This window comes from Oncorhynchus keta, chromosome 30 (genome assembly GCF_023373465.1).
Source record: "Oncorhynchus keta strain PuntledgeMale-10-30-2019 chromosome 30, Oket_V2, whole genome shotgun sequence".
Classification (NCBI taxonomy): Eukaryota; Metazoa; Chordata; class Actinopteri; order Salmoniformes; family Salmonidae; genus Oncorhynchus; species Oncorhynchus keta.
This window is the reverse complement of record NC_068450.1, coordinates 28,188,095-28,202,663: the sequence shown is the minus strand read 5'-3', so window position 1 is coordinate 28,202,663 and position 14,569 is coordinate 28,188,095. Positions and strand designations below refer to the sequence as shown.

Genomic DNA, 14,569 nt, shown 5'->3' with positions numbered 1-14,569 from the left:
CGTGCTGTTAATGTAACAGATGTGTTGATAGTAGTTAGCTACGTGCTGTTAATGTAACAGATGTGTTGATAGTAGTTAGCTACGTGCTGTTAATGTGCCAGATGTGGTTTTCTAGGGAGAGGAGACTCAGGTGGTGGACCCCCGGGTAATACATGTGATGCTGGCTGAAGATCACTTTGATGAGGTAAGTTGGATGAAGGATACAGTCCCATTTTTGTTTTAAAGGATGACATTTTTTGGTTGACTTGGGTAATTGTTCTGCACACCCTTATCTAATCCCTTTACATTGATCTCTCCTCGGTCAGAAAGGGAAGAATGCTCGACGGAGGAAGGAGAGCGACGGAGGGAAGGGCGAGAGTGGCCGTAGACGGAGGACAGCCTCTGAGGGCGAGGAGGACATGACCCTGAAGCGCTTTAAGGGTTCGGGAGAGGGAGCCGCGGGAGAGGGAGCCGCAGACGGACAGAACGGGAGTGGCTCCACCAAGGCCTCTGAAGAGGGGATGGTGACATGGGGAGCAGAGTTAGCAGGAGGAGGACGCAGAGTGAACAGCAGTTCCTCTGAAGTCACACAGGTTTACGCCTCCCGAACAGCACTTCCACCCAGATGGACCAATCAAACACTCTGCCTCGCTACACCAAGGAGAACGGACGTGCCCTCTCCACACAAGACAGACAGGGGTCTGCTGACTCCACCACCACAGTCACCCCCACTCCACCCCCCCTCAAACAAGCCCCCTCCCCCTTCTCCAACACTTCCTTCCCCTCTCTGGGCCAGATGCCCAGCCTGGTCCCTGGAGCTTTGGCCCCAAAGCCCTCCCCAGCAGGACCCACCCTAGAGAGAGAAGAGCCATCCCAGTCTACCAACCCCAAGATGGCTGCCCTAGTCTCCCCAGGCCCGGTGACCATCTCATCCCCATCTCAAGCCAGTGCCCCCAGCGTGGCTCTCTCTGCCTCCCTTGGCTTCAGCCCCAAACCCCCTGTCTGGAAAGGAACAATCAACCAGTCGGAGGTGAGTTAGTAACACTTTACATGACCTTGGTCTTATACCTTTCATAGTAATTACTAACCATCATTGTTCTGTCACTAATATCCTGTATTTCTTCCTCCTGCTCTTCAGGGATCTAAGACTCCAATCCTGGCTGCGGCTGGGTTCCGGCTTCCCCAGTCCAAGCCTGCTGGGGCTTCCGTGTTCGGAGAGGTGAGCTCCAAGACCAGCGCTTCCTCCAACACACCGTCAGCCTCCCAGGACTCCTCTAGACCCTTTGGATTTGCCTTTGGAGGCACCAAGAACAACAAGGCCCAACCGAAGCAGCAAGACCAGAACTTATTCTTCCAGTGTATGACGGGTCAGAAGACTGGTCAGAACCCTGGTGGTCCTAACCAGAACCAGACTCCAGGTCAGAGCCAGTCTAAGGACACCAACTACTTCACAGCAGTGTCCGAGAGCTTGAGTAAGAAGCCTCCTAGCCTGTTCAAGCCCTCTGTTCTGTCCCCGGCATCAGCTGGCCTGTTTAGCTCAGCTACAGCTTCTCTCAAAGAGCAGTCCAAAGTGCCTGAGACCCAATCGGCAGGCAACGGAGTGCTCAACAAGAATTTTGCAGGGGACAAACTCTCACCTTCCTTCAGCAGTGGCTCTGGGGGGATGAGGTGTTCTGGTCTGGTCATGGGGGCGATGGACACCCCAGCTCTGGGTGGTGCTAACAACAGGAGTGGCACTAACGGTGTCGCGGTGGGCGGCTTCGGCACCAAGACAGACAGCCACCAGAACCTGTTCCTCCAGGGCTCCAAGGAGCCCTCCAACCCCTTCCTGGCCTATGGGGAGAAGCTCTCCCACAGTCCCTTTAGTGGCAAACCAGCCCCTCTGGAGCCTGAGACCCTGGGCCCGTCTTCAGCTTCGGAGAGCAAATCCAACCTGTTCACCATGGTCGAGCTGCCCAAGGGCATTCTGTCTTCCCCCTTCGTCTCCCTCTCAGCTGCCGCTGCCTCCAGTTCTTCCTCCCCAGCCCCTGGCTTCACCCAGAGGCCCCAGTCAGTCACCTCCTCCAAGCCCAAGGAGAGTTCCTCCACAGGAGATCAGGGCTCCTCAGCTGAGGGTGGTTCTCTGGATGACCGACCCAGCTCCACCTCAGGCTTCCCCATGTTTGGGAGTGCAGTTGCTGGAGGGAGTGGTGAGAATGTACCCATGCCTTTTGACCAGGGCCAGGCCCAAAAGTTTGCCCTGGAGGAGCGAGGTCAGGCATCTAAACGTGACTCTGACTCCAGCGACAACAGTGACCTGTCGGACCTAAGTGAGACAGAGGAGGGTCTGGAGAGGGGCCATGCACCTGGGGGCCTCGTGGGGCCTGTCAAGGAGGGAGCCATGCTGCTGCAGAAGGGTAAAGGGCCCGGGGTGGCCAAGAGCCGGCCACGCAACAAGCCCTTCAAAGGTAAGACCTGGAGCCTCAGGATATTAGCAGTATGTAAATGAGATTCTCCATCATGCGCGTAACATGTCAGTCATCAATATCATTCCATTTTGGTCAGGATCATGAAACATTAATAGGTAGACTGAAATGATGTTGCCACGAGCAGCACCGCAGATATTGAGATGAGCGAGATAAGACTTCACTGACACACAGTCTCACACAGTATCTGTGCGCGGGATCGCTTCACGCCGTTTAGAGTGGTAGCCAGGGAACCAAAACGGCAGAGGAGTTGAGCCTCCCGCTTCAACGTTCTTAGTTGTTGTGGAAATTGACCCACTATGATGTTTACTTTCTGCATCTACGTCATATCGCTGAGTCTACCTTTTAACAAGATTGATGGTAAAGTTGTTGTTTGGACTACCCCTTCCTGCACTCATGAATAGGTTGTCATTGCATGGTTTTGTAGCCCTTCATGATGTAAGGTACTCTTTGGTCCTTTGTGTCGTCCAGTGGGCCAGTCAGTGTTGAAGGACGTGACTAAGGTGCGTCGTCTGAAGCAGTCAGGAGAGTCATTCCTGCAGGACGGTTCCTGTATCAACGTGGCGCCCCACCTCCACAAGTGTCGCGAGTGTCGCATGGAGCGCTACAGGAAGTACCGGGAGCAGGAGCCTGACGACGACGACCCCAACGTGGCCTGCCGCTTCTTCCACTTCCGCAGGTACGTGTGTGTGAGAGATGGGTTGTGAGGTGTATCCTCTTCCATGTAATGCTACAATAAGGTATATCAGTCATTTCATCAACCACCGTCATCTCAAACGTTTTCTACACACTCGTCTGCACTCATCGAACTTTAAACCTTTTCCCCCTACCCAGGCTGGCATTCACACGTAAGGGCATTCTGCGTGTGGAGGGCTTCCTGAGCCCCCAGCAGAGCGATGCCATGGCCATGGGACTGTGGCTTCCCTCGCCGTCCGTACAGGAGGGCCTGGACCTGGACACCTCCAAGTACATCCTGGCCAATGTGGGAGACCAGTTCTGTCAGCTCGTCATGTCTGAGAAGGAGGCCATGATGATGGTTGAGCCACACCGTGAGTAGTCTGACACTTGTTCAGTTTGTGTAGCCATGTATTTTTAATGTCGGTGTGTGTTTGTCTCATTATTTTATCCCCATCACTTCTTTATTGTTCAAACCAAGATCTCTGTGACTGTTGACATGACTGGGCAGGCACACTGCTGCAGTGGATTCACTAGGAAGCAAACGGGGAGGGACCTACCTGAATTTGTGCAATTGAAACTCTCGTTTTCTGTTGCAAATGTTTTGCTACAGTGTGCATTAATAAATAAACCCCTGCTGTTTTGCATTGGTTTCAGTGAGGTGACTTGTGCTTACCTTGTGTCTGTCTGTCTCTTCTTCTACAGAGAAAGTGGCGTGGAAGCGTGCGGTGCGCGGTGTCAGGGAGATGTGTGACGTATGTGAGACCACCGTCTTCAACATCCACTGGGTCTGCAGGAAGTGTGGCTTCGGGGTGTGCCTGGACTGCTACCGGCAACGCAGGAACCGCCCTATGGAGGGTGAGAGTCATAATTACATCCTGGAGTCTTTATAACATTTTGCATTGTGGGATCTCTATGGTGACTCCACACACAGGGACGGACTGGGGCATGGCATTGTCCAGTTCGACTACGTACAGTGATTGGCCTGGACTGCTCTTTCTTTCAGTGATTATGTTTTTGAAGAAGTGAAGATTGAGCTGAAGGGAGTGTGTGTGTGTAAATTAATCTTCCATCACATGTTTTGTCTCTCAGAAGTGGATGAGGGGCCTGATGACGAGGTGTTCTCCTGGTTGAAGTGTGTAAAGGGCCAGAGACACGAGCCTCAGAACCTCATGCCCACACAGATCATACCTGGAACTGGTAACATCATCATAACTATAGGAGCTTTGAACTAGGGCCTGGAGTCTTTCCTGCTTCGGGTCCATAAATGTTTTTTAGAATAAGACTACTGATCTAGAATCAGTTTTTTTTCCCTTTTATGAATCAGATTATGGACAGGGAGGACCTGATCCTAGATCAGCATTCCTTCTCTAATATGCTTTGTGGATACGGGCCCATATGTCACATTGTCTGGAAAAACTCCCAGCCCGAACTTGACATTCAACATGTGTTGTATCCTTCTCATTAATTCATCCCATGTTGACTTCTCTCCGTTCTCTCTCCCATAGCTCTCTATAACATAGGGGATATGGTGCACTCAGCCAGGGGCAAATGGGGCATCAAGGCAAACTGCCCCTGCACCAGCCGGCACCACAGGCCCCTAGTGCGCCCTAGCGCCCCCAATGGCATCTCACAGGTGCTGCATCTTTGTTTTTTCTAATGTTTTACCAAGGGACAGAATATGTTTAACATTTATACATCTATACAGCGCATTCGGAAAGTATTCAGACCCCTTTACTTTTTCCATATTTTGTTACTTTAGACTTATTCTAAAATGGATTTAATTACATGTTTTCCTCACCAATCTACACCCAATTTCCCATAATGACAAAGTGAAAACAGGTTTTTAGAATTTTTTGCAAAGTTATAAAAAAAATACCACACAAAATATACTTTATTTACATAAGTATTCAGACCATTTGCTCTGAGACTTGAAATTGAGCTCAGGTGCATCCTGTTTCCATAGAGCTCTCTGTCTGTAGAGCTCTGAGACAGGATTGTGACGAGGCACAGATCTGGTGAAGGGTACCAAAAAATGTCTGCAGCATTGAAGGTCCCCAAGAACACAGTGGCCTCCATCATAAATGGAAGAGGTTTGGAACCACCAAGACTCTTCCTAGAGCTGGCAGCCTTGCCAAACTCAACGATCAGAGAAGAATGGCCAGACGGAAGCAACTCCTCAGTAAAAGGAACATGACACCCCCCTTGGAGTTTACCAAAAGGCACCTAAAGGACCCTCCGATCATGAGAAACAAGAGTCTCTGGTCTGATGAAACCAAGATTGAAATCTTTGGCCTGAATGCTAAGTGTCACGTCTGGAGGAAACATGGCACCATCCCTACGGTGAATCATGGTGGTGGCAGCATCATGCTGTGGGGATGTTTTTCAGCGGCAGGGACTGGGAGACTAGTCAGGAATGAGGGAAATATGAATGGAGCAAAGTCCATAGATCCTTGATTAAAACCTGCTCCAGAGCGCACAGGACCTCAGACAATTTCATCCATTTTAGAATAAGGCTGTAGCAAAACGTGTGAAAAGTCGAGGGGTCTGAATACTTTCCAAAAGCACTGTACATAGTTCTCACTTGTTTTACGTGTTGGTTGTCATGGGGCATTATTAGTATACAGTATAATGCTAATATTTCATTTTTTGATGTCGCAGCAGTCTGCGGTCTCTTCCAGTACAGGGAGCAGTGGTAGTGGACCAATCACAGGTGGCGGGGGTCCAGCGGGTTCAACCACTCCTAAGCCAGAGGGGGCGGAGATGACAGTGGTCAAAACAGAGCCTACTTCCACCACAACGTCAGAAGGGGGAGGAGGGGGGGTTGAAACTAATGGGGCCAACCATACCAGCGCCACCCCAAACCCTGCCCAGACCCCCACCCCCAAAGACCCTCGCCCCTCCACGGGTGATGGAAACTCCACCGCCTTGCACTGGTTGGCAGACCTTGCCACTCAGAAAGCCAAGGTGGAGGACACAAAAGGTGACTCCATCTTATCTCTCTGTACTCTGTTCTACGTCATATTCTGGACTGTACTCTCGACATTTATTGTACATGTATATAATATGAGATGATTTGTGAGGTATCTAACCATCTTCTAACCTTGTCTCCTGTCCACCCCTCCAGATTCTGGGTCGATGCGCTCTGTGATGGGCCGGGACACACGCTCTCCCTTTGGCCTGGACTCGTTCAGCGCCCTGTCCAAGCCTTCGTCTTCCTCCTCCAGTCCTAAACTGTTCAACAGCCTGCTGCTGGGCTCCAGCAACAGCCAGCCCAAACCAGAGGGCTCCAGCCTCCGAGACCTGCTCAACTCTGGACCTGGGAGGCTCCCCCAGGGCCCCGGAGACTCTGGAGTAACCTTCCCATCTGTCTTCTCCACCTCAGTAGCTGTGAGTGTCTGTCAGCTTACCACAGTAACTAAGATCATTCAGAATGCTCATATTAAAGGGCCATTCCAAAATTCATAGAATCTACACAGAGTTCTAGTTTGTGTCCCAAATGGTACCCTATGCCCTATATTGTGCACTATATTGTGCAGTATGTCTAACCCCTCCTCCTCCATCAGGGGGACAAGTTGAAGGGCAGCCTGCCTAACTTCCTGGACCATATCATCGCCTCGGTGGTGGAGACCAAGAAGGCGGAGGGCCGTCGTTTGGGGGAGGGCGGCAGTGAGCTAGGCGGGGTTGGCCGTAGGGACGGGGTTATGGGCCTCAGCGTGCTAGACCCCCACACCTCCCACTCCTGGCTCTGTGACGGACGCCTGCTCTGCCTGCAGGACCCCTCCAACACCAACAACTGGAAGATCTTCAGAGAGTGTTGGAAACAGGGCCAGGTGAGAGAGACCTTTCTGGGGGGTTGGAATGTGTAGTAGTGATGCACCGATATGACATTTTTGGATATATATATATATTACAGTGGGGCAAAAAAGTATTTCGTCAGCCACCAATTGTGCAAGTTCTCCCACTTAAAAAGATGAGAGGCCTGTAATTTTCATCATGGGTACACTTCAACTGTGACAGAAAAAATGAGAAAAAATCCAGAAAATCACATTGTAGGATTTTTTAAATGAATTTATTTGCAAATGATGGTGGAAAATAAGTATTTGGTCAATAACAAAAGTTTATCTCAATACTTTGTTATATACCCTTTGTTGGCAATGACAGAGGTAAACGTTTTCTGTAAGCCTTCACAAGGTTTTCACACACTTGCTGGTATTTTGGCCCATTCCTCCATGCAGATCTCCTCTAGAGCAGTGATGTTTTGGGGCTGTTGCTGGGCAACACGGAATTTCAACTCCCTCCAAAGATTTTCTATGGGGTTGAGATCTGGAGACTGGCTAGGCCACTCCAGGACCTTGAAATGCTTCTTACAAAAGCCACTCCTTCGTTGCCCAGGCGGTGTGTTTGGGATCATTGTCATGCTGAAAGACCCAGCCACGTTTAATCTTCAATGCCCTTGCTGATGGTAGGCTTTGTTACTTTGGTCCCAGCTCTCTGCAGGTCATTCACTAGGTCCCCCTGTGTGGTTCTGGAATTTTTGCTCACCGTTCTTGTGATCATTTTGACCCCACGGGGTGAGATCTTGCGTGGACCCCAGATCGAGGGAGATTATCAGTGGTCTTGTATGTCTTCCATTTCCTAATAATTGTTCCCACAGTTGATTTCTTCAAACCAAGCTGCTTACCTATTGCAGATTGTCTTCCCAGCCTGGTGCAGGTCTACAATTTTGTTTCTGGTTTCCTTTGACAGCTCTTTGGTCTTGGCCATAGTGGAGTGTGACTGTTTGCGGTTGTGGACAGGTGTCTTTTATACTGATAACAAGTTCAAACAGGTGCCATTAATACAGGTAACGAGTGAAGGACAGAGGAGCCTATTAAAGAAGTTACAGGTCTATGAGAGCCAGAAATCTTGCTTGTTTGTAGGTGACCAAATACTTATTTTCCACCATAATTTGCAAATAAATGCATTAAAAATCCTACAATGTGATTCTGGATTTTTTTCTTCTCATTTTGTCTGTCATAGTTGAAGTGTACCTATGATGAAAATTACAGCCCTCATCTTTTTACGTGGGAGAACTTGCATAATTGATGGCTGACTAAATACTTTTTTGCCCCACTGTATGTAGTATTGGTGGTGTGAGTATGTGGTGGTAGTAGTATTGATGGTGGTAGTAGTATTGATCATGGTGGTGTGAGTAATATGTAGTATTGGTGGTGATGGTGTGAGTACTATGTGGTAGTAGTTGTGTGAGTATTATGTGGTGGTGGTAGTTGTATTGATGGTGGAAGTAGTATTGGTGGTGTGAGTAATATTTGGTGGTAGTAGTATTGGTGGTGTGAGTAATATGTGGTGGTGTGTCATACTACCTCATGCAGCGTGACACATCTCCTTTCGCAAAGTTGATCAGGCTGTTGATTTGTGGCCTGTGGAATGCTGTCCCACTTCAATGGCTGTGCAAAATTTCTGGATATTGGTGGGAACTGGAACACGCTGTCGTACATGCTCAATTGATGTATGGTGATTTATGGGACATTGTCAGCTTCCAGGTATTGTGTACAGATCCTTGCGACATGGGGCCGTGCATTATCATGCTGAAACATGAGGTAATGGTGGCGGATGAAGGGCCTCACGATCTCATCACGGTATCTCTGTTCATTCAAATTGCCATCGATAAAATGCATTTGTGTTGGCTGTCCATATCATAACCCTGCTCTGTTCACAGCGTTGAAATCAGCAAACCTCTCACCCACACAACGCCATACAAGTCCCCATACATGCCATCTGCTTGGTACCATTAAAACCGGGAAGACCACACTTCTCCAGCATGCCAGTGGCCATCGATGTGGACCATTTGCCCTCTGAAGTCGGTTACGATGCCGAACCGTCGTCTGGCCAAGAACCTTGTGAACAATGTTAACTCGAAATGACACAGCGACAAGGTTCCAGTTAAACAAAGTTTACTATACCGTATGAACACCCTCAAAGGTCGCTATTACACTCAAGGCTAGGTCCATCAATGACTAGACTTCCTGCGCATGCGCACTCTTGACTGAGTGATAGCCCCGTAATAACAAATATTGGGATACTTAAAACATGAACTTAACAGACAACGAGCATACAGATGAGCTTCCCTGTGAAGGTTCCAAATTCTCTAAAATGATGTTGGAGGCAGATTATGGGAGAGAAATGAACAATTTAGGTTCTCTGGCAACAGCTCTGGTGGACATTCCTGCAGTCTGCATGCCAATTGGACGCATCTTCAAAACTTGAGACATCTGTGGCATTGTGTTCTGTGACAACTGCACATTTTAATGTGTTTTTTTATTGTCCCCAGCACAAGGTGCACCTGTAATGATCATGCTGTTTAATCATTTTCTTGATATGCCACACCTGTTAGGTGGATGAATTATCTTGGCAAAATGAGAAATTGTCACTAACAGGGATGTACGCAAATGAGAGAGAGGTTTGTGGGTATGGAGTTATTTTATTTCAAGGAGCAAAGGAGGCGCACTTCGGCAATATGTACATTGTTACGCCATGTAATAGATTAGTTGGGGAGAGGTTTGGAAGAGGGGGATGTGCAGTGTGAGAGAAGCTGATTGTTTGAACCCTTTCCCCCCTCTCTAGCCGGTGCTGGTGTCTGGTATCCATAAGCGTCTGAAGGGGGCTCTGTGGCGGCCTGAGGCCTTCAGCGAGGAGTTTGGGGACCAGGATGTTGACCTGGTCAACTGTCGGAACTGTGCCATCATCTCTGACGTCAAGGTTCGAGACTTCTGGGACGGCTTCCAGATCATCTCCAGTAAGTAACAGGATCATTCATTCGTTCATCCATTTATTCACTGACTCATTCACTCACTCATTTCTCTCTCTTTCCAGAGCGTCTGAAGGGTAGTGATGGTCAGCCCATGGTTTTGAAGCTGAAGGACTGGCCTCCTGGAGAAGACTTCAGAGACATGATGCCCACACGGTTTGATGACCTAATGGACAACCTCCCCCTCCCAGAGTACACTAAGAGAGACGGCCGTCTGAATCTGGCCTCCCGCCTGCCCAACTTCTTTGTCAGGCCAGACCTGGGGCCTAAGATGTATAATGCTTATGGTGAGAGAAACCCGACAGACTAACACTGGGATCCCATAGCTGGTCAATAGATGGCTAGTTAGCAGTAGCTCCAATGGCAGCATCTCTGATTTTGGTCTCTCCTTCTTTCCATTTATCACAACCCCCTCCCATCTCTTTCTCGCCACTATCATCCGGCTTTGTCCTGTCTTCCTCCCTCTCAGGTCTGATGGAGACAGAAGACCGGAGTGTTGGCACCACCAACCTGCATCTGGACGTGTCTGATGCCGTCAACGTTATGGTGTACGTGGGCATCCCTGAGGGAGAGGGAGACCACGTCAAGGGTGAGTAGGACCAACCCACACAGCAGAGCAGACACATTACAGCATTGATGTACATTGCGCTATACAATGTAAGTGTTAGCATGGCTAGCAATTTAGCACAAGTGTCCATTTCTTACTAAGTGCATTTCTATATCAAACCGCTATATCACACTGCTACTCACACAGACATCAGCACCTTCATCCAGCAACACTCATTAATGATTGAGACTTTTCTGTGTGGTACGTTAATGGTTGTCCTGGGATCTTTGTCCTTGGACAGTCATGTTTTTATTCCATCTAATTCCGCACTATCTTTGGGTTTGTTGCATTGTTTTTCAGGAGTATCATTATGACAGATTTAAACACCTTACATTAAAGCGAGTGTAAACAAATAAATAATAATGTATAAAAAAGGGCCGAAAATATTTGGAATAATATTAAAACCTGTAGAACCTGTATAATTGGGTTTGAGAAGATCCCAAATATTCTAAAGGAATGTCGATAGGTTGACCAAGATCAAATACTGTCCCATTGAACTAAGAAAATGAAGCCATTCCTCAGCATTGAGACAGAACAATGGTGTAAATGTTCCATTTTAGCCTGTCGTCAGGCACTCCTGTGGCCTCTCCCAGGTTTCCCACCCTGTGCCAGTATCCACAAAGCATCTCCGGTGTGCTGATCTATATCATCTCATTCATTATGATCTAAAAGGCAAAACTGATCCTAAATCGGCACTCGTACTCTGAGATGCTTTGTGGATATGGACCCTGGACTATATCACTGGAGGCCTCTGACAAGGCCACATTTGTTGCCCCCCCCCCCATGCATCAAAGGACAGGATTCTGGTAGAAAGACCCTCCCATGGGTCTCACATGTTGATTGTGTGAACATTTGTTGTTCACAGAGATGGATATCGCTGGATGTAAAGGTCTGTGCAATTTTATATCATTATCACCTCTTTAGCATGGCCTTCTGGACTAACACCCCCCTTTTCTCCCCTCCTCTACTCCCCCATCCCATGTCCTTTCCCACATGGGGTCGGGGCCAGAACACTACAGGGGTGCATCAATTTAAAAGCCTTTGTGGTTTATCTGTGGTCTGAGTTGGGTCTTTCTGTGGTCTTCTACCCTGTGTAGACCTTCATTAACCCTCGGATAGCCAGAGTCAAACTCTGTTTAAGGCCTTTAAACACAACTTATTATTGTTAATGTTTTACGCTGGTAGACGCTAGTAGATTTTTCATGTTTTGCATCTTCTGTTGTCTGGGGTGACGGGTGTTCTGGCTTTGACTGTTGGAGATGGGCATCTAGAGATGCCTAGCCTGGAGGAAAGTCTGAGCAAATAAACTCGCACGCATTTAGTCCTGTCTGCACCCACATTTAGTTGTGCCCGCATTTAGTCCTGCCCATCTCTCCCTCGCCCACATGCAGGCAACTTGTCCTATGGCTCTGGGGGTCATTTGTCCAAGTGGCCAGAAAGTGAATAATACATGTAGTTCCACTAGTGTAATGTTTTAGTCCCGTTCCTCATTAGCCATCTGAATGTTTTCTTGATTAGTAATATATAAGCAACTCTGTCTCAAATGGCTTAGCAAGGAAGGTACAGTTCCCCTGCCAGCTCAGTGTCCATCTGATTCTGGATGATGACTCAGCACTTAACCTGACTGCATTTTGAATGACACCCTATTTCCCATCTGCTGCACTACTTTTGACCAGGGCCACATACTGTTATGGTCAAAATGGGGTACTATTCGGGGGAATAGTGTCCCTTTGAGATGGCGCCTCATGATTCTGACATAGTGAAGCAGCACTTCTCCAAGTTAGAACGTGTAGTGTTTTCTCTCCTGTGCCCACAACCTCAGGATGTCAATGTGTGATGTTTAGTTTCTTCTTTCCTCCATCCTTCCCTAAGAGTTCATGCTCACTCCGAGACTGCCCATGTTTGCTCATCCCTGTCTGTCTGTTTGGTCCTGCAGAGGTGATGACCACCATCGAGGAGGGTGATGTGGATGAGATGACCAAGAGGAGGGTGTATGAGGCCAAGGAGAAGCCCGGGGCACTCTGGCACATCTACTCTGCCAAGGACGCCGAGAAGATCCGCGAGCTTCTCCGCAAGGTCAGGGTTCACAATCACCACATTCATTGTAATGTATATCTGCACATTCATTTTCAGGCAATGCATTATATCTGGGAAATTTTCAGGGAAGAAACTAAAATGGTTGCTTGGCCTTTTTTTGTTGGAATATAAACCTACAGGAGGCTAGCTCTCCAGGAACAGAGTTGGAATATAAACCTACAGGAGGCTAGCTCTCCAGGAACAGGGTTGGAATATAAACCTACAGGAGGCTAGCTCTCCAGGAACAGGGTTAGTGTGGACCTACAGAATGGTTGGAGAGCCCTGATATAGGAAATAGGGTGCCATTTGGGACACAATGTCTCTCTGATATAGCATGTTACTGAAGCAATAAGGCCCGAGGAGATGTGATATATGGCCAATATACCACGGCTAAGGGTTGTTCTTAGCCACAGCCTTTAGTTGTGGTATATTGGCATATATTCCAAACCCCCAAGGTGCCTTATTGCTATTATAAATGGGTTACCAATGTAATTAGAGCAGTAAATATGTTTTGTCATACCTGTGGTATACGGTCTGATATGACTGCTGTCAACCAATCACCACTCAGGGCTCGAACCACCCAGTTTATAATATCCTTTACCATTAGTGTCAATATGCTTTACCATTAGTGTCCCCCCCCTCTGACTGTGTCAGGTGGGTGAGGAGCAGGGCCAGGAGAATCCGCCGGACCATGACCCTATCCACGACCAGAGCTGGTACCTGGACGGGGTGCTGCGCAGGAGGCTGTATGAGGAGTATGGTGTGCAGGGCTGGGCCATCGTACAGTTCCTGGGAGACGCAGTCTTCATTCCTGCCGGGGCTCCCCACCAGGTGGGTGCTAGGGGAAACACTGGACGTAACAGGAGGTTTGATAGACGTTTTGGGTTGTTTAATGGTTACATAGGGACAGAGGGTACACTTGTGGTTTTCCTTTTGCTGTATAGTATTTATACTCTTGCTTCTCTCATATATACACACACACACGTTCTCTCTGTCACGACACCTCACACTCTTTCAAAAAAACATTTTTCACACGCTACCCTCTTGTCTCCTGGCTGTCCCCCCAGGTCCATAACCTGTACAGCTGTATCAAGGTGGCGGAGGACTTTGTGTCTCCTGAGCATGTGAAGCACTGTTTCAGACTGACCCAGGAGTTTAGACACCTGTCCACCACACACTCCAACCACGAGGACAAGCTGCAGGTACACTTCGTCTGCCTCCCGAATGGTAGCCTATGTAGTGCACTACTTTTGACCAGGACTCTGCTTAAAAGTCGAGCACTTACTATGCCGCCACAAATGTATAGGTCATTGCTGTGAGAAGGAATTAAGGTTTGAATTGATTATCAATCAACTAAACAATCAGTAACGTATTGTTGTAATTTTGATGGGATGTCTGTTCTCTAGGTGAAGAACATCATCTACCATGCTGTAAAGGACGCTGTGGGGACACTGAGGGCCCACGAACCCAAGCTAGCACGCTCTTAGAGCCCTCCACACACAATCTGTAGTGACAGAATAGAGTAGGTGTCAGTGTGCAGAAGGGGGGCAGTGATGTGCTCACACAACTGTTATTTTTGTTGGGGGGGGTCTATAGTCATTGCTGTTATGACACGCTCTACACGACTTAGTTGTTTTCCAATTTACTTCTGATCAACTCTGTATTTAAAGGTCAGAGCGGGTCCTGTTTGTGTGTGTGGAAGAGAAGGGGAGCATGTGATGTGAGCTGACGTGCCGTTGGAGGGGGTTCAGCTTCTGTGTAGCATCTGACTAAATGTGAGCACTGGGCTGTTATTTTTTTGCGATAACCGTTCACCTGTTTTTTGTAGATAATTTAAAAAAATCTGTTTTCCTTCCACCTTCAGTGGTGGAATTGGGACATTTGAAAGAAACAAGCATTGAAGGAAACTAGACCAAGAGGTTGTATTATTTGTTGTCTTTCTTTTCAATTAAAAGC

At 48.2% G+C, this 14,569-nt stretch overlaps 1 protein-coding gene across 3 annotated transcripts; it reads left to right on the top strand.

The window, feature by feature from the left end:
• Window positions 1–462: 462 nt before the first annotated feature.
• On the top strand, window positions 463–14,181 carry LOC118363359 (lysine-specific demethylase 3B-like). Of its 3 annotated transcripts, none has more exons than XM_035744104.2 (18): window positions 463–1,009; window positions 1,118–2,426; window positions 2,916–3,123; window positions 3,279–3,493; window positions 3,825–3,977; window positions 4,212–4,319; window positions 4,628–4,755; window positions 5,784–6,102; window positions 6,247–6,509; window positions 6,686–6,952; window positions 9,747–9,918; window positions 9,996–10,217; window positions 10,400–10,519; window positions 11,403–11,426; window positions 12,474–12,613; window positions 13,268–13,444; window positions 13,681–13,815; window positions 14,020–14,181. In XM_035744104.2, the coding sequence occupies exons 1-18, from the start codon at window positions 605–607 to the stop codon at window positions 14,098–14,100; spliced, it is 4,446 nt and encodes a 1,481-aa protein (XP_035599997.2). In that variant the 5' UTR covers window positions 463–604; the 3' UTR covers window positions 14,101–14,181. The 3 variants fall into 3 exon arrangements, with proteins under 3 accessions (XP_035599997.2, XP_035599999.2, XP_035599998.2); XM_035744106.2 differs by having other exon boundaries at window positions 5,781–6,102; XM_035744105.2 differs by lacking the exon at window positions 11,403–11,426 and having other exon boundaries at window positions 5,781–6,102.
• Window positions 14,182–14,569: the final 388 nt, after the last annotated feature.